The 25,274-nt window shown below is 36.6% G+C and overlaps 1 protein-coding gene across 2 annotated transcripts in view; it reads left to right on the top strand.

Annotated features, from left to right (window-relative positions):
* The window catches only part of PRMT3 (protein arginine methyltransferase 3), a 129,701-nt gene that overhangs the window by 29,414 nt on the left and 75,013 nt on the right, over window positions 1-25,274 (top strand). For both annotated transcript variants that reach the window (XM_025286294.2, XM_025286293.2), the window contains one exon: window positions 17,038-17,137. In XM_025286294.2, the coding sequence (XP_025142079.2) occupies window positions 17,038-17,137 (100 nt within the window). The remainder of the gene's footprint in view (window positions 1-17,037; window positions 17,138-25,274) is intronic.

Below are 25,274 nucleotides of genomic sequence, written 5' to 3'. Positions count from 1 at the left end.
CCTGACCTGATATGTAGTAGGTATTCAGAAGTTAACAACTGTTACTGTTAACAAGCACCAAATGAATGTTAATGAAAATATGCCATTGCTCTTGCTTAGATTTTTTTCATAGATAGAGGATGGTGGTTATTATTTTCATATTGGAGAATGTGCATATGTGTTGCATGTGTGTATACAGTTCCATAATCTGGGAAAGTTTTTTTAGTTCTTTTGTTACCATTAACTACAACATCATTTTGTGGATTCTGTAAATAGCACCCTGTCTTGCTTGCACCTTGCTTTCCAAACAGGTGTGAGAACTGATATCCCAGAGAAGAGATTGTTTTACGTAAATTAACAAAATTTATTGTTGATAGTAAGATTATGGTAAGATATTTCTATTAGAAATATGGGAGACCCATGTTCATTTATATATTTATTTGTCATTTTTGATTTCTGTGAGACTAGATGTGCTCTCATTTTTTTTAAAGAATACTTTAAAAAAATTATTTATTTTTGGCTGCTCTGGGTCTTTGTTGCTGTGTGCCGACTTGAGTTGCATTGAGTGGGGTCTGTCTTTGTTGTGATGTGCAGGCTTCTCAGTGTGGTGGCTTCTCTTGCGGTGGCGCATGGCTTCTAGGTTTTGGGCTTTGTAGTTGGTGCTTGTAGGCTCCAGAGCTCGGGCTCAGTAGTTGAGGTGTATGAGCTTAGTTGCCCCGTGGTATGTGGGATCTTCCCCGTCCAGGGATTGAACCCATGTCCCCTGCATTGGCAGGTGGATTCTTCATCACTGCACCACCAGGAGGGTCCAGTGTACTCTCATTGTAATTCCTCTGTGGAAGAAAACGATGGTGATACCACTCATTTGGTTTTCATTTTATTTCACAGAAGCCCTAATTCCTAGTGATGTTTTAGAAATACATTTTTACAATGATTATATTCAGATTCTTTGTGTATAAAAGTTAGTGCTGGAATATATAGAAATTTTACATGAGAGCATTTATGGAAAGTGACTTAGTATTCAGTTTTAGGTACTTCAACTTAATAATAAAAGTTGCTAACATTAACTTAGTACTTCCTATTGAATTTTTTTTTTTGAGGTAGGTACAAAAACAGTATAATATTATTTTTTTAGTAGAGATTAAGCAGTTGAGACATGGAGAACACATCCGTTTCCTTATTTGTAGTAGTGCCAGGATTGGATCCCATAGTTGATCCTGCCAGCCAGTCTACTATGCTGTGTCTCCGCTGCACTGCTCACAGGGCACATATTTATTGTGGCCAGTAGTTTGCTTTACTTAGAACCTAGCGTTTGAATATTAGACCTTTTTGTTTTGGATGAGCCAACATTATACTTTTCTTCAAAGATGTTCTCCTTTGCCTTTTTTATATCGTGAAAAGATAAGATAGCTATTTCCGTAGTGTTCATAGTATCTCTCCGTTGTTTTCCATTCAAAAACTTGAAATGTACACTGTGGATGAAATAACCTCTGTTCTTCTATTTGTGGATTTATCTGTAGAAGAATTTTCATGAAACAGTTTATTGTTAATGTGTGCAGCATTTTCTGGCTCTTTTTTCTACCAAATGAGAAAGCAGAATAGCATACTTCTCTCAGCATCTAGAACCATATGACTTGATTTCTAACTTTGGCTTTTTGACTAGCTTTATGCTAATGGAAAATTGCCTAACTTCTTTAACCCTGGTTTCTTCATTTATAAAATGAGGTTGATGGTAGTATCTGTCTCACAAGATTGTTACAAAGATTGAATCCACTTACAGTGTTTTGCAAAGTGGCTGACATGTAAGTGAAGTGAAGTGAAAGTTTCTCATTTGTGTCCGACTCTTTGTGACCCCACGGACTCAAATGTGACCCCATGGACCCCAGGCTCCTCCATCTGTGGAATTCTCCAGGCCAGAATACTGGCAGTGGGTAGCTGTTGCCCTTCTGCAGGGGATCTTACCAACCCAGGAATTGAACCCAGGTCTCCTGCATTGCAGGCGGTTTCTTTACAGTCTGAGCCACCAGAGCAGCCCGGTTGACGTGTAACTGCTTACTAAATGTTAGTAGTAATTATGATAATATTAATAGATAATTATAGTGATATGTTTGATTTGGCACCAATGCCTCCAATAATACTTTACATTTGATTGGTTATATTTCTGAAATGATCATTTCTTGCCACTATCCCACCAACATATGCTGACTCTCTTTTCTGTATTCTGTTTCATGATCTCTATTCTTTTATACCATAAAGTTTCAAGCTTTAGTCAGCTTTATTATGTATTCACTCTCCTCGCTTGAAATCTGCTCTCAGTTTCTCTTATACTTGTCTATTATTGCACTGGAGCTTTCTAGAACCATCATGAATCAATGAAAGCAGCTCTTCTGATTAGCAGGCTGTGAATTGTCTTTAGCAATTCTGAGGCTGCTTTTGCTGCCAGAAATTTGTACACAGCAGAATTTCTGTAAAACTCCCTAAGCTTACATCTATAACAAGATACTTTAAATTCTAAAAGATGGATAGTTCCCCCCCCCCCCCCCCACTTTGAGTAGGAAAAAATTTTTATTGTACCAGTCATGGAACTAGATTTCAACCAATAAAATCTACCACTGGCTATTTTAAGTCAAACTGATTGAAAGAGATTTGTTTTGTTTTTAAATATATTTATTTTTAATTGGAGGATAATTGTTTTATAGAATTGTGTTGGTTCCTGCCATACATAAAAGATGAATAATTACATGTTTCATATTCTTTTAAACATATTCAACTTAACAGCCCTTGAATTGTGCTCAAAAAGATGATAAAATAATTTTATCTGTTTTATTTAAAAAGGAGATGTAGCATTTCTAAAGAAATGAAAGATGTTTTATTAGTAGGGGTAAATAGAACTCAAAGTCATACGTGGGAGGAATGAAAAATTGTTTCTTTTTCTTGCTCTCACTCTCCGGTGAATAATCATTCCAGAAGCATAAATGTCCTGAGGATAGCAAAGCTATTCAGTTGTCAGGTTATCGTATCCATTGTTCACCCTCAGGAAGCAAAGGTAGCTTCTGGTAATATTTACCTTTACTCTGACTGCCTTTGGTTTTGCATTGACTCTGCAGTGGAAAGCTCATTATTCAGATTTTTGGATGTTTTTGCAGAATTTTCATGAGAAGGTTGATCTGTCATATGACTGTAATGCAGTATTTTCAATCTCACTATGACTTTAAAGATGCAATCTTTTATGTTACCTGTGCCTAGAATACTGTTAGAAATGAAACAGATCTGTTTCATTTTTATGCCTAGATCTGTTGTCATATTCATGTAAGTGTTCTCTAGATTCCAGGACTAGAGCTTTATCTTCTTAGTATTTTTAGGCACTTAGTAACTTAACACAATGAATTTAAAGATAGTGGTGGTATATATAAGATTTGGAACAAGATCACAAAATATACTAGGACATATTCTTGAAGTAAGGGATATTCTGTCATATCTTGTTTCTAAATTCATTTATTTTTGTTCATTTATTTATTAGCTCTGCTAGGTCTTCGCTGCTGCGTGCAGGCTTTCTTTAGTTGCTCAAGTGGGGGCTACTCTTCATGGAGGTGGCAGCTTCTTACTGTGGGCGCTTCTCTTGCTGTAGAGCGCACTAGCTTCAGGAGTTGCTTGTGGGCTCTAGGGTGTGGGCTTAGTTATTGTGGTGCACAGGCTTAGGTGCTCCATGGCATGTGGAATCTTCCCGGACCAGGGATCGAACCCTTGTTAACAGCATTGGCAGGTGGATTCTTTTTTTTTTAACTTAGAGGTTAACTCTGCTTTACAGTGTTGTGTTGGTTTCTCCCTACATGAACCATAGGTGTACACGTGTCCCCTCCTTCTTGAACTTCCCTCCCACCTGCTACCCCGTCCCACCCCTCTAGGTTGTCACAGAGCACCAGGTGAACCCCTTGTGCTACACAGCAACTTCCCATTAGTTCCCTGTTTTACACATGGTAATGTATATATTTCAATGCTACTCTCTCAATTCCTCCCTCCCTCTCCTTCCCCTACTGTGTCCATAAGTCTCTTCTGTCTGAATCTCTCCTGCCCTGGCAGGCATATTCTTAACCACTGAACAACCAGGGAAGTCCTCTAATAAATTTAATAGAAATAATAAAAAAGTAAGTAAAAGCTGAAGGAAACTTTGAAGCAGTGATGAGGATAAAAATGGTTAAAAACAATTTGCTGCTCAAAAGTCTTCTAATGAAGGTGATTAAGATGGTTTACATGGAAACTAAATTCTGTTTTTCTCACATCCTGCCACCTCCTTAATTTCCTGTCTACTCAATGGTCCTGTCTTGGGGATCCCATGACTACCTACTAGTTCAGTGATTCACTGAAAGAACTCACATGATTCAGTATAAAGTTGTATTCACAGCTTCACTGCTAAGATTTATGATAGCAAAGAATACAGTCCAGGGACAGCAAAGAAAAGGTACCCATCAGTAAAGAGGTCACATTACAGGCTCCCACAAAATCCTTTCTTTGCAAGAGTCACGCAAGATGTGCTTTTCCCTCTAGCTGTGAACCTCAGAGACTCTCAAGAGATGCCTCAACCCAAGCAAGTTCGAGTCTTAAGAGTTTATGGTTCTCAAAGAGAGCTGGTGGCATAGGCACATGACCGCTGTGTGATCAGCCATTGAGCAGTGGTTTCAGATGCCAGGTGCGTATCAGGAATCTTCCTGTTAACTTCACACATGCTGTTCTCCTGATTTGTCTTAGTTCACATCTTCAGGTGTTGAAGGCAATGGCACCCCACTCCAGTACTCTTGGCTGGAAAATCCCATGGACAGAGGAGCCTGGTAGGCTGCAGTCCATGGGGTCACGAAGTGTCGGACACGACTGAGCGACTTCACTTTGACTTTTCACTTTCATGCATTGGAGAAGGACATGGCAACCCACTCCAGTGTTCTTGCCTGGAGAATCCCAGGGGCGGCGGAGCCTGGTGGGCTTCTGTCTATGGGGTCGCACAGAGTCGGATATGACTGAAGCGACTTAGCAGCAGCAGCACATCTTCAGGTGTATTGAATAGCATCATTAACCAGTAAATATAAGAATGTTCAGGAATTTTGTTTTTAGGATTTGATCAAGAATTATTGCCATGGTTACAGAGATAAGAACCAAGAGAACAGACCTGTATTAACTCTTCTCATAGGTTAAAATTGAAAACCTGGGGCTGATACTTGACCTCGCCTTCTCTTTTACCAGCAGACTTACTGGAGATAGAGTCCTCGTGAGAATCCTTGCTGTTTCTCAAATCCATCCTTCTTCTACTCGTTGATGTAGCTTAAATTTATGCCTTCATTCACATTCTTGTATTTTTTATATACTTATCTGAATTAATGCATTTGTACATAAGTAGCTCAGTTATTTGGCTCTCTGTCATCTACTCTCTTAGTGTGGCCAGGTTGATTTCCTACCAGTTCTCGTCTCTTTTAAATAAATAAAGGAAGAAAGGGAGTGAAAAGATGTTTTTGTGTTGGGAAGATGTGAGAGGAAAATGGAGAAACTAAAAATTACCTCTGATCCTGGTATGAGATCTCACTATCAGCACTTTGGTAGGGCTTTTTAAAGACTTATCACATGAAAATGTAAGCTTTACTAGAATATCAGCTCCCCAAGGTTAGACAGGGATTTTTTTCTTATTCATGGACATACCCCAACCATCTGGAAGGGTACCAGGCATGCAGGTATTCAGTGTAAATACTTGTTGAATCAGTGAATGGGTTTTCAAGACCCAGGACATGAAATATTCAAAGCTTGCTGAAAACCCATTATCGTTCTGCTTGAATTCGCATTATTCTCTAACCTCCCCCCCCTCCATTTTATTAGAAGCTAAGCTATTGCTAACTTTAAACAGTAAATGTCCTCAGTGTTAGCTACACGCCTATAAACCTATAAACAGAAATTATACATTTGGGAGGGAGATAGCTTATGAAATACACTTAATAAAGGAAATTGGTATGTGTTTTCTGTTATCTGCCTCAGAAGAAAAGAGGGAGATCTGTTCTGGGCAACACTTCAGTCTTCTCTGATGTGTGCACTGAGCACTGGGTCCTTCCTCACGCGTTCACCAAAATGATTTGATTGCCCTTTTTTCCTCCACTGAATCATACCTTTGGTTCTTTGATATTACCATCTAAAATCTCCATGCATTTATCAGTTTATTACGTTTTACTTTGTTGTCATTTTGGCATGCTTGGGGAACGGGAGAAACATGTATGTTTGGGTGCCATGGTGAACTGAAAACAATATTATGCCTTGTATATTTTTGTATTGTGGTATTCCCCCCACCCCACCCCCATATGCATTTTGAAAAAATTATTACCTAGGTATTCTGCTAGGTGAATTTTATAGTCATTTTGTCACCAACTTTAAATGTCATTTAATTGATAAGATGTTCTTTGTATGAACACTTGGTGGTACTTTATGTTGTTTACACGTCTGTCTCCCTGCTAGACCATGTTCTTCGTTAGAATCTAGACTGTGTCTTTTTTTATCAAAATTGCATTGGGCAGAAGTACATTACAAATTTGATCCTGTTTTCTCATTCTGCTGCTGCTGTTGCTAAGTCCCTTCAGTCGTGTCTGACTCTATGCGATCCCATAGACGGCAGCCCACCAGGCTCCCTTGTCCCTGGGATTCTCCAGGCAAGAACACTGGAGTGGGTTGCCATTTCCTTCTCCAGTGCATGAAAGTGAAAAGAGAAAGTGAAGTCGCTCAGTTGTGTCTAACTCTTTGCGACCCTGTGGACTGCAGCCTACCAGGCTCCTCCGTCCATGGGATTTTCCAGGCAAGAGTACTAGAGTGTGTTGCCATTGCCTTCTCCTTTCTCCTTCTAAAAATCCTGAAATGGCTCCTCATTGCCTCTAAAAACTAGACTCCTTAGCATTACCTCTAACTACTTCCCAGCTTTGTCACTACATACTGCCTCTTGTTGCTCTAATCACACTAAACTATTTTTAGCTCTTCAAATTTGCGATTTGTCTTCCATACACACACACATACACACACAGGCAGTTTGTGCATACAGAGATGAGGCACCCTCTTTTACCCCCATATTCATACATATCTTTATGGATGCTCTCTCTTTTTCTGATTAAAATCGAATGTCACTCAGTTAAGGTCTTATTATATTAGCTCCTATGAAGCCTGTGTTCTTTACCTTTCTCAGTGCCGTAGACCATGTTCTTAAGTGCATGAACTCTCTCTCTCTTATCTCTGTAAGCCCAGTATCAGATAATTACTCATGATGATGTCCCTGTATCATGAGATATAAGTTAAATTGCTGCTTCTGAGATAGGAATTAATATAGGATAGTGATTATTACTCTAACAAAATATCCACTCGGAAAAATAATTTCAGTGTTTATTGGATTAGTTAAGAGACTTACTTAACATACCCTTTATATTATGGTGTTGTATTTCTGAAAATTAAAGCTATGCTAGTTTTTGAGCAGGTGTTTTCAGAGATAGAATTCATTTGGAATGCTTTTATGCTAAAGTAATGTTTAGTGATTGGCCTCTTGAGAGAAGAAAAGTAAGTAAAAATCTATAGTTTTTTTTTCATGAATGGTAAAATCAGGTGGTGATTAAGATGAGCAGGCTTGCAAAAGGGATTATCTCTGTGAATCACATCTGTGTTGCAATGTTTTAATACAGAATCACTGGGAATTATGGCCTTTTGTCTGTTTTTCTGTGTATTCCCTGAAATCTTAATCTTTCCAGTTGTATTTATATTCCAACAAGTAATTACTGAGGCAGATAGGATTATGACTTGTAGCAGACAATAAACAGCCTGAGCAGATGGCCTTTTACAGGACATGTCTTGTTTCAGCATGAGCATCCTGAAAATATTTCTAGGGCAGTAGGAACATTTTGATCTTCTAAGAATATTGCTCTTTGTTTCTTTTGAAGTGTTCGTACTTATTAAGCCTTAATAAAATATTTCAGTAAATGTAATCAACTACAGCAATTTCATCATAGAGAATTTTATTGAATACCTCTTTTAAAAAGCTCAAATAAGATATATAAGCATCCTTTTTAACCTTTGTCTGAAATGCACATATTAAAAAGTACATAGCACATAAATTACGTGGTAACATAAGTACAAATAAGTAATAGGAAAGAATATTTCCAACACTTTAGATTTCCTCCCCTCTCCATCTGTCCTTTCTCAGTAAGATGCTCTCCCTGTTTGATTGGGTAATGACCATCCTGGCTTTTGTAGTAATCACTTCCTTAATATTGCTTTATATTTCACTTTAATCATTTATTATGCATTATTTTAGTCTAGCTTGTTTTGTTCAACATTATTTTTAGTGTTCATTTATGTTTATTGTTACATAGAATGGTATTGATTAGTATATCCCAATTTATCTTATCTATTCTTGACGGGAATTTTTGTGTTTTCCGGTTTAGGTCTATTTAGAACGATTTTGTTATGAACCTTTTTGTCCATGTGCCTGGTACACATCTGTGAGGCATATATTTAAAAAATAGTTCAGACTTTAGGGAATACATATCTTCAGATTTTCTTGGTATTGCCAGACTGTTTTCCAAAGTGGTAATACCAATTTATACTTCTACCAGTAGTATGTAACAGTTCAGGTTGGTATTGCCTACCTTTAAGAACTTTTCCAGTTGGTTGTATAGCAGTGTCTCATTGAAATTTAAATTTGCATTTCTGTGATTGTCAATGTGACTGAGCACTTTTTCCTGTGATTATTGGCATTTGGATTTCCTTTTCTGTGAAGTATGTGTTTGTCTTTTTTTCACGTTTCCATTGACTTGGGCCTTTTTCTTATTTATTTGTAGACAGTCTTTATTTTGTGTGTGTGTTTGAAATGTTTGTAAGCTTTATGTAATGAAAAAATTCTTCTATCTTGCTTTTTTACTCTCTTCAAGTATCTTTTGATGTACTGAAATTCTCAGTTTTCATGTATCATCATCATTGTTTATGGTTATCACTATATGTGAATTGGGTAAAAATCCTTATGGAGGTGTTTTCCTATATGCTTGTGTAAAATTTTATAGTTTTTTAAAAATATTTAGATTTGTAATCTACTTGGCATTGTTTGTGTATATGGTATGAGGTAGTGGTCCAGCTTTTTAAAACTTAGTAGCAGTAGTAATAGTAGTATTACTGTTAAAAATGACCTAGTTTTTCCAAAGACCATTTTATCCCCTCTACTTCGTACTGTCATCTTTGTACAGGAATCAAGCATACATATATGAGGCCATTATAACCTTTATACCAGAACTCTGCTAAGGCAGGACAAAAACTTACAGGTCAATCATTTATGAACATATATGGAGAACATCCTGTTCAAACTATTAGAAAACTTAATTGAGCAGTGTGTGCTTAGTTGCTCAGTTGTGTCTGACTCGTGCAAGCCCTTGGACTGTAGCCCACCAGGCTCCTCTGTCCATGGAATTCTCCAGGCAAGAATACTGGAGTGGGTTGGCAAGCCCTTCTCCAGGGGATCTTCCCTACCTGGGTCTCCTACATTGCAAGCAGATTCTGTACCTTCTGAGCTATTGGGAAAGCCTATCGAGCGATATATTGGAAGATAAAGTTTATCCCAGGAATACAAGTTTGGTTAATTTGAGAAAATTAACCATAAAAATTTATTGAAGTATCTCAGTAGAGAAAGTTTGATAAAATTCCATATCCTTTCAGTCTATATATTAAACTCTTAGCAAACTAGAATTGGAATGTGTTATATCATAACACTTTACAGTGTATATCCAAAAACAAAAACTACAGCCCACAACTTGATGAAGCTTTGAAAGTTTAAGTTCAGGAACAGGACAGGGACGCTTGCCATCATCTCTTCTATTCAACACTGTAAAGGAGATCCTGGACAATGGAACAAGGCAATAAAAGAAAGATATAAGAATTGGAAATGAAGGATCAAGACTTTTTGTGTTTCCTAGTAGTATGTTTATGAATATAGATATCAGAAATAAACTATAAATAAGTTATTACAGCAGTAAAAGTATTAAGGTGCTTAATATTTTATTATGTATTTTTAAATGTGATACATAATTTTTAAATTGATATGATTTACAGTGCTGTATTAGTTCCTGGTGTACAGCAGAGTGAATCAGTTATACATATATATATATTCTTTTCCATTGTGGTTTATTATAAGATATTGAATATAGTTCTCTGTGCTATTCAGTAGGACCTTGTTTGTATCTATTTTATATATAGCAGTTTGTATCTGCTAATCCCAAACTCCTAATTTATTCCTGCCCTCTCCTCGTGCCGCCTTTCCCCTTTGGTAACCATAAGTTTGAATTCTATTTATATGAACCTGTTTCTGTTTTGTGTATACATTCATTTCTGTTACTTTCTGGATTTCACATATGAATGATATCATACAGTATCTTTCTCTGACTTCACTAAGCGTGGTATGCTCTAGGTCCATCCACATTTCATATTTTAATGGCTGGGTAATATTTCATTGTGTGTATCTCTGTGTGTGTGAGATCTTAAAAAAAACAAATTTATTTGGCTGCCCCTGGACTCAGTTGTAGCACGTGGGATCTTTTGTTGTAGCGCAGAGACTCTGGTTGTGGCACGAGGGCTCAGTAGTTGCTGCGTGTAGACTGCAGAGTGCTCGACCTTCAGTAGTTGTGGCACACGGGCTCCACAGTGTGAGGGCCCAGTCGTCATGGCACGTAGGCTTAGTTGCTCTGCGGCATGTGAGATCTCAGTTCCCCGACCAGGGATTGAGCCTGCATTACAAGGCAGATTCTTAATCACTGGACCATGAGGAAAGTCCCTGCCATATCTTATTAATCCAGTGATCTGTTGATGGACACTTGGGTAGCTTCCATGTCCTGGCTTCTGTATATAGTACTGCTGTGAACATGATGGTGAATGTATCTTTTTGAATTAATGTTTCTTTTTTTTTTTTAATATTTACCTAAGAGTGGAATTACTGGATCATATGGTAGTTCTATTTTTAATTTTTTAAGGAACCTCCATAATGTTTTCCATAGTGGCTGCACCAATTCACATTCCCACCAGCAGTGTAGGAGGGTTCCCATTTCTCCATACCCTCTTCAGCATTTGTTAATTGTAGAATTTTTAATGATGGTCATTCTGATCAGAGAGGTAGTATAATATTATAGTTTTGATTTACATTTCTCTAATAATTAGTAGTGATAATGAGCATCTTTTCATGTGCCTGTTGACCATCTGTATCTCTTCAGAGAAATGCCTATTTAGGTCTTCTCCCTATTTTTTTTATTGAATTGTTTTTTGGGTTGTTTTTTGTCATTGTATGAGCTGTTTGTATATTCTGGAAATTAAGCCCCTGTCTGCTGCATCATTTGCAAATATTTTCTCCCAGTCTGTCGGTGGTCTTTCTGTTTTATTTATGGTTTCCTTTGCTGTGCAAAGGTTATCAGTTTGATTAGGTCCCATTTGTTTATTTTTGCTTATATTTCTATTGCCTTGGAAGACTGACCTAAGAAAACATTGTTATGTATGTCAGAGATTGTTTTGCCTATGTTTTCTCTTAGGAATTTTATGGTGTCATGTCTTTGAGTCTTTAAGCCATTTTGAGTTTATTTTTATATATGCTGTGAGGGAGTGTTCTGACTTCATTGATATATATATTGTTATTCACCTTTCCCACCACCACTTGCTGAAGAGTCTTTCTTTTTTCCATTGTATATTCTTGCCTCTTATGTCAGAGATTCATTGACTGAAGGTATGTGGTTTATTTTGGGGCTCTTTTCGGTTCCATTGACCCATATGTCTGTTTTTGTGCCAATACTATGTTTTGATGGCTGTAGCTTTATAGCATAGTCTGAATTTCAGGACTCCAGCTTTGTTCTTTTTCCTCAGGATTTCTTTGGCAATTCTGAGCCTTTTGTGATTCCATATAAATTTTAGAATTATTTGTCTAGTTCTTTGAAAAATGTCATGGGTAATTTGATAGGGATCACATTAAATCTTTGGCTTGCTTTGGGTAGTATGACCATTTTAACAATATTAGTTCTTCCAGTCCAAGAGCATGGGATATCTTTCCATTTCTTTAAATCGTCTTCAGTTTCCTTTATCAGTGTTTTATAGTTCACAGTGTATAAGTCTTTCACCTTGATCAAGTTTATCCTCAGTATTTCTAGAGATTTCTTTTTCCTATTTCAGTGTAAAGAAATGCAGTGGATTTTTATATATTAATCTGCTACCTTCCTGAATTTGTTTATCAGTTCTAGTAGTTTTTGTGTGAAGGCTTTAGAGTTAAGTATCATATCATCTGTATATCATGACAGTTTTACCTCTTCCCTTCCAATTTGGATACCTTTTATTTCTTGTTTCATCGCTGTGGCTAGGACTTCTAATACTATGCTAAACAGAAGCAATGAGAGTGGACATTCTTGTCTTCTTCCTGTAGTCAGTTGGAAGGCTTTCAGCTTTTCCACCATTGAGTATATGTTGGCTGTAGATTTCTCATAAGTGGCTTTTATTATTTGAAATATGTTCTCTCTGTCACCACATTGATAAGAGTTTTTATTTTGAATTTATGTTGAATTTTTTTCAGATGCTTTTTCTGCATCTATTGAGATGATCATGTGGTTTTGTCTTGTCTTTTGTTGATGTGGTGTATCACATTGATTGATTTGAATGTGTTGAAATATCCTTTTGACCCTGGGATGAATCCAGCTTGATCATGGCATATGATCTTTTTTATGTGTTTTTGGATTTAGTTTACTAATACTTTGTATCTATATTCGTTCAAGATATTAGCTTCTTTGATGAATTCATCAAAGATATTAGAGACCATATATTTATATATATATATATATTAGGTATTCTGGCCTCTAATTTTATTTATATATATATATATTAAGTATTGTCTTTGATTTTGATATCACCGTGTTGATGGCTTCATAGAATGACTTTGGGAATGCTCCCTCCACTTTAGTCTTTTGGAAGAGTTTGAGACGGATCAATGTAAATTCTTCTTTGAATGTTTGGTAGAGTTCCTCAGTGAAGCCATCTGTTCCTGGACTTGTGTTTGCAGGGAATTTTTTATTATTATTTTTGCAGATTCTATTTCACTTCTAGTGGTTGGTCTGTTCAAATTATCTATTTCTTCTTGATTTAGTTTTGATAGGCATATATTTCTAGAAACTTGTCCATGTCTTCTAGGTTGTTCAGTTGGTTGGCATATAATTGTTCTTAGTATGAAAACATAGTATGTAAAAATTGGTTGTATTTCTATAAAAAACACAAAACAAGACAGTGAAAATTAAAGCATATCAAAGTGTATTGTTCATATTTCTAACAATCTTTCAGACAATGCTAGGATGCTGAGTCACATTTAATGGAAAATTCATCCATGAAATGAATGTCCCCCAGTAGGTGCTGTGCATGAACTGTTTTGACAGCTTCTTCCCCAGTGTACCCTCTGACATTGGTCAGTATTTCCTTGCCATGTATTTCTCTGGTATCTTGCAACATTTTCTACAGTAATACCTGCAAAGAAAAAGCCTGTGAAGATGCTCATGATCACCAGGATTTGAACCATTCCCTACAAAACTTACTAATAACTCAGTAGAAATGTTTTCTGATTTCTTTCTTTTTTTTTTTTTGAGGATATTTTAAATACTTATTTTTGCCTGCACTGGGTCTTCGTTGCTGTACACGGACTTTCCCTGGTTGTGGCAGGCAGGGGCTGCTCTTCCCTGTGGTGCAGAGCTCCTCACTGAAGTGCCTTCTCTCATTGCAGAGGACAAGCTCCAGGTGCACAGGTCTCCCTAGTTCTTTTTGTGGCGCAGGGCTCCTCACTGAAGTGCCTCTCTCGTCGCAGAGGACAGGCTCCAGGCGCACAGGTCTCCCTAGTTCTTTTTGTGGCGCAGGGCTCCTCACTGAAGTGCCTCTCTTGTCGCAGAGGACAGGCTCCAGGCGCACAGGTCTCCCTGGTCGCAGCATGCACGCTCAGTAGCTGCAGCTTGCACTCTAGGTAGGCTGGCTTCAGTAGTTATATAACACGTGGGCTTAGGTGCTCTGCAGCACGTGGAATCTTCCTGAACCAGGGATCCTGTATTGGCAGATGGATTCTTAACCACTGGACCATTAGGAAATGTATCTTAAGTAATAGTAAATGAATGCTGTCCCCTTATAACTGAAAATAAAACAAGGAATGTCCACTCTTGCCAATTCTATTCAGCATTGTCTCGGGGGATCTAACAAGTGCCATAAATACATTTAAAGGAAGGAAATAAGTGGCAGTAAATACAATAGAACTAAGACTCATTACTCCCAAGTGACATGATCAAGTACACATAAAATCCTAAGAAATCTATAAAATAGCCACTAAAACTGTGCTAAAGCTAAACCCTTTATGACAGTCAGTGGGATTCAGGGTCAAAATATGAAAATCAATTATGCTTCTGTTACTATCCATAAACAACTAGAAATTGAAACTTAAAAAGTACATACCATTACAATGCAATCAAAATCATTAAACATTTAGGGGTAAATTAACAAAATATGTTTAAGACATAAACACTAAAAAATGCAGAATGATACCATGAGCTGATCCTAAAATTCATATGGAAACAAATGGCCTAGAATATCCAAAAGAATTTTAAAAGAAGAATGAAGTTAAAGGATATATTCTGTCAGACTTTGTGACTTTAAGTATAAGAATCAAGAAAATGTTGTATTAGTGTGAGGATGTGCATCTAAATCTTGGGGCAGAATTGAAAGTCCAGAGATAAGCTTACACATCTATGCTTAGCTGGTTTTTGACAATGATTCTGAAGTAATTCCGTGGGTTGGTGAAACTTTTTCTTCAACAGAGTTGCAGCTATCACTCATGATAGTTTTTCTAACAAAGTTTTTTGATTATATATGGGAAAAAGATCATGATGATATATTGGAAAAATCAACTCAAAATGGAAACTAAAAAAATTTAGAAGAAAGCATAGGGCAAAATACTTGATGTAGGCAAAAATTTCTTGGATATGAAAAGCACCAAAAGCATGAACCATGAAAGAAAAAAAATGATAAATTGGTCTTTATCGAAATTAAAAAACTTTAGCCTTTAAAACATTACAGAAAAAAAAAAAAAACCACAGGTTGGAAGTGAATATTTTCTTCCAAAGTTTTTATCCAGAAATGTAAAGAATTTTTAAAATTCAAAAATAAGAATACAACTTTTCCAGTTTTTTAAATGGTTAAAATGTTTGAGCAAAAGATAATAGAGGATTATGACTGGTAAGCATATGGAAAAAAGACTTGCATTAGGAAAGTTCAATTTTTAACCATAATGAGATCTTACCAAAAAGTTAATATTAAAAAGATCCTATACTGGCTTCCCTGGTGGCTCAGATGGTAAAGTGTCTGCCTACAATGCGGAAGACCCGGGTTCAATCCCTGGGTCGGGAAGATTCCCCTGGAGAAGGAAATGGCAGCCCACTCCAGTATTCTTGCCTGGAAAATTCCATGGACTGAGGAACCTGGTAGGCTACAGTCCATGGGGTTGCAAAGAGTCCGACACGACTGAGCAACTTCATTTCACTTCACTTCATACTAAGTTTACAAGGATGTGAAACAATAGAAATGCTCACATATTGCTTTTAAGAATGTAAAATCATATATGAACTTTGTAAAACAAACTGGCAATTTCTTAAAAAGTTCTGTCACTTCCATTTGACAGAGTACTTCTTGTACATACATATTTATAGCAGCTTTGGAAATCCAGAAATCCATCGTCAGATGTGTGGATAGACAAAAAGTGTTTTATTCATATAGTGGGATACTACTCAACAATAACTAGGGATCGAACTTCCAATATACAGAAAAATAGGCATTAATTTAAAAGTACACTTATTGAAAGAAACCAGACACAAAAGAGTACATTCAATATGATCTGTTTATATAAAACTCTACAAAATACAAATCATAATATGTAGTAAAAGAAAGAAATCAGTAGTTGGGTGTAGATAGGGATAGGAAAGAGCAGTGATGAATCTTTTTGAGAAAATTGTAATATTCTACATAAAATAATCTATATGATGATGGTGGCCACTCAGGTATCTGTTGTTTTTTTATTTTTTTAGTTCAGAAAAATTTACCCTTAAAAATGCATTTAGTTTTATGTATATAATACTTCAGTGAAATTTACAGGAGGAAAATCGCTCCATTGTTTGCAGAAAAAAATCTTTTGTAATTCAGATATATAGCCTTTGAAGACTGCAAATTTATTTAGCTAGATACAAACTTAGTAGATTACTTTTAGCTTTTTGAAATTCTCTGTTATTTATTTGAAATTGCAAAAGGAGGGGATGAAAAATATATGCTAATCTTATGGCCAAGCATATAAAAGTATCTAATGAATGCTGTTGGACAAAGTTAAATAATTTATGATTGGAGGAAAGTTTCAAGTTTATGTAACATGCAATAAATTGTTATTCATGATAATGCCTTGCTGTTATATAGTGCTAGAGGACGTGTACATAGCTTTCACAAATGTCTCATCTTCATAATAGACTGTTAATAGAAGTGTTAATAGTTTGGGAAGATATCTATTTCTGTTTTACACATGATTTCAGGCTCAATGAGATGTTACATAATTTGTTGAAAATCACTTAGCTGACAAGTGCTAGAGGACCTGGAATTCAGAGTAAAGCTTCTGGGCCTAACTCTCTGCTGCTATGGCAAACTACTTCCCTTTAAAATATACTTTTGTTGTCTGGTCTGTTTCCACCTCTCCCGTTAAAAACTTTTTTTTTTTTTAAACTTTATTGATATGTATTCTTAATAGCATTTGAGTTTCTTTTCATGCTGTACTTCTAAACACTGGTTCGGCTGTATTGTGGTATTAACCACAAACATTCTTGGGGATTCATGAAGTGACCAAAGAGCGATTATAATGCCACGGAATAAGAACACTTTGAACAAACATACTTTGAGTTCTGTAAAGTAATAACAGTTGCCAAGAATTTTTGTAGTTTGACTAGTTTTCAGAATTTGTTTTAATTTGTCCATTATGGCATTTTTCAGATTAAATAAACTTGAAGATACTGTTACACTAATTAAAGGAAAAATTGAAGAAGTTCGTCTTCCTGTAGAAAAAGTGGATGTTATTATATCCGAGTGGATGGTAAGTGTTTGCACACAGAACTACTTTTATTAATTTTTTTTAAAGGCAATGAATGAAGTAGCAAGTATTATGTATTTTATTATATTTGATAAAGGGCAGAATGATAGCATTATTTTAAAAATAGCTACAGTGTTTTTAAGGTAGTTTATTCTGCAGCGGCACTTATTTACTGGCAATTTGTAATCTTTAAGAGAATAAATTATCTTTTTTAATTTTAAAGTCTTAATATTACTTTCTAGATTTGTTGAGACCTATGTTTGCCTAAAAGCCTGCCAGGATTCTTTAAGGATTTACTAAGACTGTTCATGTCAAAATAATGTGATGTTGCTACTGTTGTCATATCGAATAGCCTGTCTTTCTGATCTCTTTAGTCATGTGTCCTATACCACATAAAGTGAAAGTGAAAGTGAAGTCGCTCAGTTATGACTCCTAGCAACCCCATGGACTGCAGCCTACCAGGCTCCTCCGTCCATGGGATTTTCCAGGCAAGAGTACTGGAGTGAGTTACCACTGTCTTCTCCATGAGTTATTGAAGTAAAGTCACTCAGTCGTGTCCGACTCTTTGTGACCCCGTGGACTGTAGCCCACCAGGCTCCTCCATCCATGGGATTCTCCAGGCAAGAATACTGGAGTGGGTTGCCATTTCCTTTTCCACCTATACCACATAAAATAGTATTTATTGGCATTATTAAAATAATGAAATAAAGATATATTATTATATAGCTTTATAGTTGCTTTTAAAACCACAAATCAAGGTCAGAGTATTTAAAGTGTCTGTAAAGTAAAATTAATGGTATTTGTCAACTGATTTGACCTGTTGATACGCCACTTCTGTTAAGACTAGTATATAGTAGTTCTGGATAGCCATTTGGAAAGTGTTAAGGTTTTTTTTTTTAAAGAAACTGTATTTGATACCTGTATTTTAATTAAGTGAATTTATCAAAATTTCTTGAATGAGTTTTGCTTTGTAATTATCTATAACTTTTGAATAACAATTCTAGCAAAATAGCTAAAATTAGAGTGCTTTTGCAATGTTCAGATTTAATGTCGTGATTTCAGTTCAGAGCCTATGACAGTCACTGTTGTTGGCAGTTACTCTTTTGCATCTGAAACAGTATGTTGAGTTTTTTCATGCTAAGGTTGGCTTCTAACAATTCTTGATCATAATACCCTTGTTCTTCTTAACCAAGTAATGTGTATCTGTAAGTACACAGTACTTACAGTAAGTAATCGGTACTCTGATTTCCCTTTAAAATTGAGTGAGAAGTAATTTAGTTATATATAACTGAAAGTTATATATATATTATATAATTAAGTAATCAGTAAAATATATATAAGTAATCAGTATAATATATATAATATTATCAGTATAATATATATATTATAATATAATCAGTATAATATATATAAGTAATCAGTACTCTGATTTCCCTTTAAAATTGAGTGAGAAGTAATTTAGTTATATATAACTGAAAGTTATATATATATATAAAGTTATATATAACTAAATTATATATAATTTATATATTACAGTAAGTAATCAGTACTCTGATTTCCCTTTAAAATTGAGTGAGAAGTAATTTAGTTATATATAACTGAAAATCTAACATCTCTTTAAAGACCACAAAAAGGTGCTTTGGAAAAAGTGCATTTGAGGCATCTGCTTGACAGCAGCTTTAAGTAGTTTGTACTAAGTGTTGCCTAATGTAGTCCTTATTTCTCTACGGATCATTTTATTTTTCTTGGGAAATGCATCTTTTAAATTACCCCAAATTACACTGTAAGCAAACTAAAAGATAGACCTTACTAAAACTTCCTGTCACCTCAGTTAACTAGCTGGTAGTTCTTGGCCAGGCTAGCAGAATTATCCTTCTGGATATTGATGTTTCAGGAACTTTGATTTTGAAACTTGAAGCACTGTCTAGAAGTATTGTCATTCAGTCGCTCAGTCATTTCTCTTTGCAACCCCACAGACTGCAGCACACCAGGCTTCCTTCCTTAACTGCGGGAGTTTTGCGCAAACTCTTGCCCATTGAGTTGGTGATGCCATCCAACCATCTTGTCCTCTGTTGTCCCCTTCTCCTCGTGCCCTCAGTCTTTCCCAGCATCAGAGTCTTTCCCAGTGAGTCTGCTCTTCGCATCAGGTGGCCAAAAGTATATGACTTTCAGCTTCATCATCAGTCCTTCCAGTGAATATTCAGGACTGATTTCCTTTAGGATGGACTGGTTTGATCTCCTTGCAGTCCAAGGGACTCTCAAGAGAAGTATTAATATGAAATTGAAATCTTAGAACCAGTTGGTATAATAACAAAAACCTAGCTAGGTTGAGTGAATTTATGAGATTGTCACAGTTATGATGTGAGCTTTATGGAAAGGTGTGCTGGTCTTGGGCTTGTTTCCCTAAGACTCATTTTACACCCTTCTGTTTTCTGCTGTCTGATGGAGAAGGGCTAACACTGGCTTTTCCTCGGCTCCTGTGACAGCCAACTTCAGCTGGGCTTGGGAAATCTAATGGGAAACACTAATGGGAGATTTATGAAAGGAGAAGCCAGGGCATTTTCTTTTTTTTGTCTCTGGTGGTGTTGCTGGCAGAAATTGTTTGTTTTGTGGCTCCAATTCCTACCTGACAAACCACTCATAATTCTAGCATCCACTGTGTGACCCTGACCCTGGGCCCTTGTTGCAGTACTTTTTTATTTTGGGGGTTTGGTCAGGAATGATCTCTGCTTCTATCAGGAAGGCAGCGTCACTGAGCAATACTGAGTCACTGGAACCCAAGATGAAAAGGTGCATTCTGAGATGCTTTCGGAAACCCTTCAGAAAGGGAAAAAAATACATATGTCCAGCATGTGATGGCTAAGAAATTTCTTTTTCTCTGCACAAAGGTGTAATTTTAGACTTTGCATTATCTTGCTGTCAGCCTTTGCTTGTATGCATCAGTGAGGGTGGTGTCTAGTAGATTTGTTAAACACGTTAGAAGGAGCATTAGACACTGTAACTTACAGCAGTTATAGAGTCATCTTTGTGGCTTGGCAATATCATTTATAATATATTCTAGATCCTCTCCTAACTTTGGTACATATACTAGAATTTCTGAGCCTGGATGCTGGAAAATTCTAATTACGTAGTTAAACAAGAAGCAAGTATGCTTCCTAAAATACATCCAACATTTTTTCAGATCAGATCAGATCAGTCGCTCAGTCGTGTCCGACTCTTTGCAACCCCATGAATCGCAGCACACCAGGCCTCCCTGTCCATCACCAACTCCCGGAGTTCACTCAAACTCACGTCCATCGAGTCGGTGATGCCATCCAGCCATCTCATCCTCTGTCGTCCCCTTCTCCTCCTGCCCCCAATCCCTCCCAGCATCAGAGTCTTTTCCAATGAGTCAACTCTTCGCACCAGGTGGCCAAAGTACTGGAGTTTCAGCTTTAGCATCATTCCTTCCAAAGAAATCCCAGGGCTGATCTCCTTCAGAATGAACTGGTTGGATCTCCTTGCAGTCCAAGGGACTCGCAAGAATCTTCTCCAACACCACAGTTCAAAAGCATCAATTCTTCGGTGCTCAGCCTTCTTCACAGTCCAACTCTCACATCCATACATGACCACAGGAAAAACCATAGCCTTGACTAGACGAACCTTTGTTGGCAAAGTAATGTCTCTGCTTTTGAATATGCTATCTAGGTTGGTCATAACTTTCCTTCCAAGGAGTAAGCGTCTTTTAATTTCATGGCTGCAGTCACCATCTGTAGTGATTTTGGAGCCCAGAAAAATAAAGTCTGACACTGTTTCCACTGTTTCCCCATCTATTTCCCATGAGTGGTGGGACCGGATGCCATGATCTTCGTTTTCTGAATGTTGAGCTTTAAGCCAACTTTTTCACTCTCCACTTTCACTTTCATCAAGAGGCTTTTGAGTTCCTCTTCACTTTCTGCCATAAGGGTGGTGTCATCTGCGTATCTGAGGTTATTGATATTTCTCCCAGCAATCTTGATTCCAGCTTGTGTTTCTTTTAGTCCAGTGTTTCTCATGATGTACTCTGCATATAAGTTAAATAAACAGGGTGACAACATACAGCCTTGACGAACTCCTTTTCCTATTTGGAACCAGTCTGTTGTTCCATGTCCAGTTCTAACTGTTGCTTCCTGACCTGCACACAAATTTCTCAAGAGGCAGATCAGGTGGTCTGGTATTCCCATCTCTTTCAGAATTTTCCACCGTTTATTGTGATCCACACAGTCAAAGGCTTTGGCATAGTCAATAAAGCAGAAATAGATGTTTTTCTGGAACTCTCTTGCTTTTTTGATGATCCAGTGGATGTTGGCAATTTGATCTCTGGTTCCTCTGCCTTTTCTAAAACCAGCTTGAACATCAGGAAGTTCACGGTTAATGTATTGCTGAAGCCTGGCTTGGAGAATTTTGTGCATTACTTTACTAGCGTGTGAGATGAGTGCAATTGTGCATTAGTTTGAGCATTCTTTGGCATTGCCTTTCTTTGGGATTGGAATGAAAACTGATCTTTTCCAGTCCTGTGGCCACTGCTGAGTTTTCCAAATTTGCTGGCATATTGAGTGCAGCACTTTCACAGCATCATCTTTCAGGATTTGAAAGAGCTCAACTGGAATTCCATCACCTCCTCTAGCTTTGTTTGTAGTGATGCTTTCTAAGGCCCACTTGACTTCACATTCCAGGATGTCTGGCTCTAGGTCAGTGATCACACCATCGTGATTATCTGGGTCGTGAAGATCTTTTTTGTACTGTTCTTCTGTGTATTCTTGCCACCTCTTCTTAATATCTTCTGTTTCTGTTAGGTCTATACCATGTCTGTCCTTTATTGAGCTCACCTTTGCATGAAATGTTCGTTTGGTATCTCTGATTTTCTTGAAGAGATCCCTAGTCTTTCCCATTCTGTTGTTTTCCTCTATTTCTTTGCATTGATCGCTGAAGAAGGCTTTCTTATCTCTTCTTGCTCTTCTTTGGAACTCTGCATTCAGATGCTTATATCTTTCCTTTTCTCCTTTGCTTTTCGCTTCTCTTCTTTTCACAGCTATTTGTAAAGCCTCCCCAGACAGCCTTTTTGCTTTTTTGCATTTCTTTTCCATGGGGATGGTCTTGATCCCTGTCTCCTGTACAGTGTCACGAACCTCATTCCGTAGTTTATCAGGCACTCTATCTGTCAGATCTAGACCCTTAAATCTGTTTCTCACTTCCACTGTATGATCATAAGGGATTTGATTTAGGTCATACCTGAATGGTCTAGTGGTTTTCCCTACTTGCTTCAATTTAAGTCTGAATTTGGCAATAAGGAGTTCATGGTCTGAGCCACAGTCAGCTCCTAGTCTTGTTTTTGCTGACTGTATAGAGCTTCTCCATCTTTGGCTGCAAAGAATATAATCAGTCTGATTTCGGTGTTGACCATCTGGTGATGTCCATGTATAGAGTCTTCTCTTGTGTTGTTGGAAGAGGGTGTTTGTTATGACCAGTGCATTTTCCTACTTAAACCCAAGTTGTTGAAACAATGATTTTTAAAGCCATGTTTTCTTGGACCAGCATTTTAGAATTAAAATACCTTGCATAGAATCCTGTCTTCGGAAGTTTCTTTTTTTTGTTGTTGTTGTTACATATAGCAGTAGGGATTCAAAAATTAGAATAATTCAAATTTAAACTATGGCATAGTTTTTTTTTTTTTTCTTTTTAAAAGTATTTTGAACCAGAAAGAACCAAAAAAAAAAAAATGTACCTTGAAGAATTGGACACAGATGTTTAATGAACTTGTAATCCAATATAGCAATGTAGGCATCATGTATTGTAGAGGTGTACATCTCTTTGCTTTGACTATGGTCTGCTGTTTCATGGCTTAATTTAGATATGTTTTTTGTCTGCAGCTGTTCATGAACTTTGCTTTTATTTTGCAAGATGTTCTCAGATAAGAATGTGTTTTTAAAACCCAAATCATTGTTGTTATCATGTCATTTAATAAACTTGCCTCTTAGATTTACAAATTTCCATATTTAGGCCTCTCTTTACTTTTACATTTTCATTTTTATTGAATGAAATTTCTATTTGATAAAATTGTTATCGGTTAAATAGAGAGTTTAATTTCTATAGGATGTTACTATGTATGCCTATGAATATCTGTTCTCATATTTTACATTTTACTGTACCAATAGAGCCATTCTTTATGACCTCTCATTTCTGATGGCCTAATATTGCTGTTCAAAGTAAGCATCCCTGATTCTTGTCCTATGAGCCAGTAAGCCCAGATAGACTGATTTGATGATGTTGTTTGCCATCTAAGTTTTCAGCATGGTCTCCTTACAAATATTTACATAGATAAGATCCTGGCACTGCATAATACAATTGCCAGAGATGAATCTTGTTTGGACATGTTATTTTCTGTCATCAGGACCATCAGCAAAATTATAGATTAGGTGAACTTTAAGTTACCTTGTCACGATCACGTACTGTATACGTTCAAATTGTCCTTTGTAATTTTTCTGTCCAGGCTTGCTTTTCACAGAAGTGACCTAAAATTTTCTCAGCTTTCCCATCCCATTTCACCAGCACCAGTGTCTGTGTCATGTGCATGCATGTGCCGCCCACGCCCACAATGATGGGATATCTTTCATTCACATTTAATACTCTTTATTGTTGGTAAATAGCTTTTCAGGCTTTTATCACTTTAGACTTGATCACTTAGAAACATGACTTGTCATTTGGTTTATCAACACTGTAGAATCTGGGCCGTGAAGCGTATCATATGTTACATTTTCAACTGTTGGAATGTTTTTGTTGTTTTTAGTTTGGTCTGGCAGTGAAGCCATGCCATGTCAGCCAACTGCCATGAAGATTAGGTGGCCTCTCCTGATTTCTCTTCTTACCTTAAATGATGTAATAATAATTATGTAAGTAGTTTAGAAAGTTATATAAGCTAAATTAATCTTAGTGTTAGGGAAAGTATAAGAGATTGATTCGCAACACAAATTTTTAATCATACAGGTATATTTTTGCCTTTCCAGTCGTTGATAAGAAATATGCTTATGACCTGAATTTAAGGATTTGTTTAGTGTTTTTTCTCTTTTATGTATATTACCCTGAAAATTTTAAGCAAAATAAAGTTGTCTATGTCTAGTATGTATTTTGTTTACTTAAGAGTAGACATAATCTAATGTCCCGTGGTTCAAGATAAGGAAATGTAAGATGTAACTTTCAACTCTATATTCTCTGGTCAGTTTTTTCCCTTATTTTTCTTATTTTTTTTTTTTTTTTTTGTCGTTCCATCAGACAAAAAGTCATCTTTTTATTGCCCGACTTCTGGTATTTTTTAAAATCAATCAATATGATAATTAAAAAAACAAATGCTTAATCACTTTAGTCGTGTCTGACTCTGTGCAGCCCTTTGGACTGTAACCTGCCAGGCTCCTCTGTCCATGGGATTCTCCACATAAGAATACTGGAGTGGGTTGCCATGTCCATGTGTCCTGCATTGGCAGGCATGTTCTTTACCATTGGGAAGCCAGTAAATGCTTCAAAATAAAAAATAAGGTAAATTGTTACATAAAATTAATTGTAAAACATGTTCTTTTGATTACAGAGACTACTGTTGTTTTACTGTCCTTTATTTCTCTTTCTAAAATCATGTTATTTATATTTTTGACAAATAATTTGTCTTTTAATGGAATATACTGATGATGAGAGAAATATGTGTTAGCAGATTGACTTATTTCATTTAATGTGTTCTACCTTCCCTGTCTGGCAACCTGCCACAATTTCTGCACGACTCATTTCAGACATCATCTCACCTGTGCAGCTTTCCCTTTTTGCCCCTTGATCACATAAAAAATCTCTTTCCCCCTTTCTTTGCAATCTAGTTTAAGCTTCTATTATATACTTTTACAGTGTGTTAGAATTAATTGTTGATAAACCTTTCTCCATTCTCTGAGATTGGGAACCAGGTTTTACTTGATATGGTCAGAATTTGTCAAAGGGATCAGTATAAGTAAATGATGAGAGAATATATAAGAGAACTTTTCCAGATAGAAATTCACTGGCCACAGACACAATCTTATTTATAATTTTCTATATATCAGAGGAAGGCACAGATGAGACAGAGGTAAGAATATTTATTGCTCTAGAG

Source organism: Bubalus bubalis, chromosome 5 (assembly GCF_019923935.1).
Source record: "Bubalus bubalis isolate 160015118507 breed Murrah chromosome 5, NDDB_SH_1, whole genome shotgun sequence".
Lineage (NCBI taxonomy): Eukaryota > Metazoa > Chordata > Mammalia > Artiodactyla > Bovidae > Bubalus > Bubalus bubalis.
The sequence above is the reverse complement of the archived record's forward strand: the minus strand, read 5'-3'. Positions and strand labels throughout refer to the sequence as shown.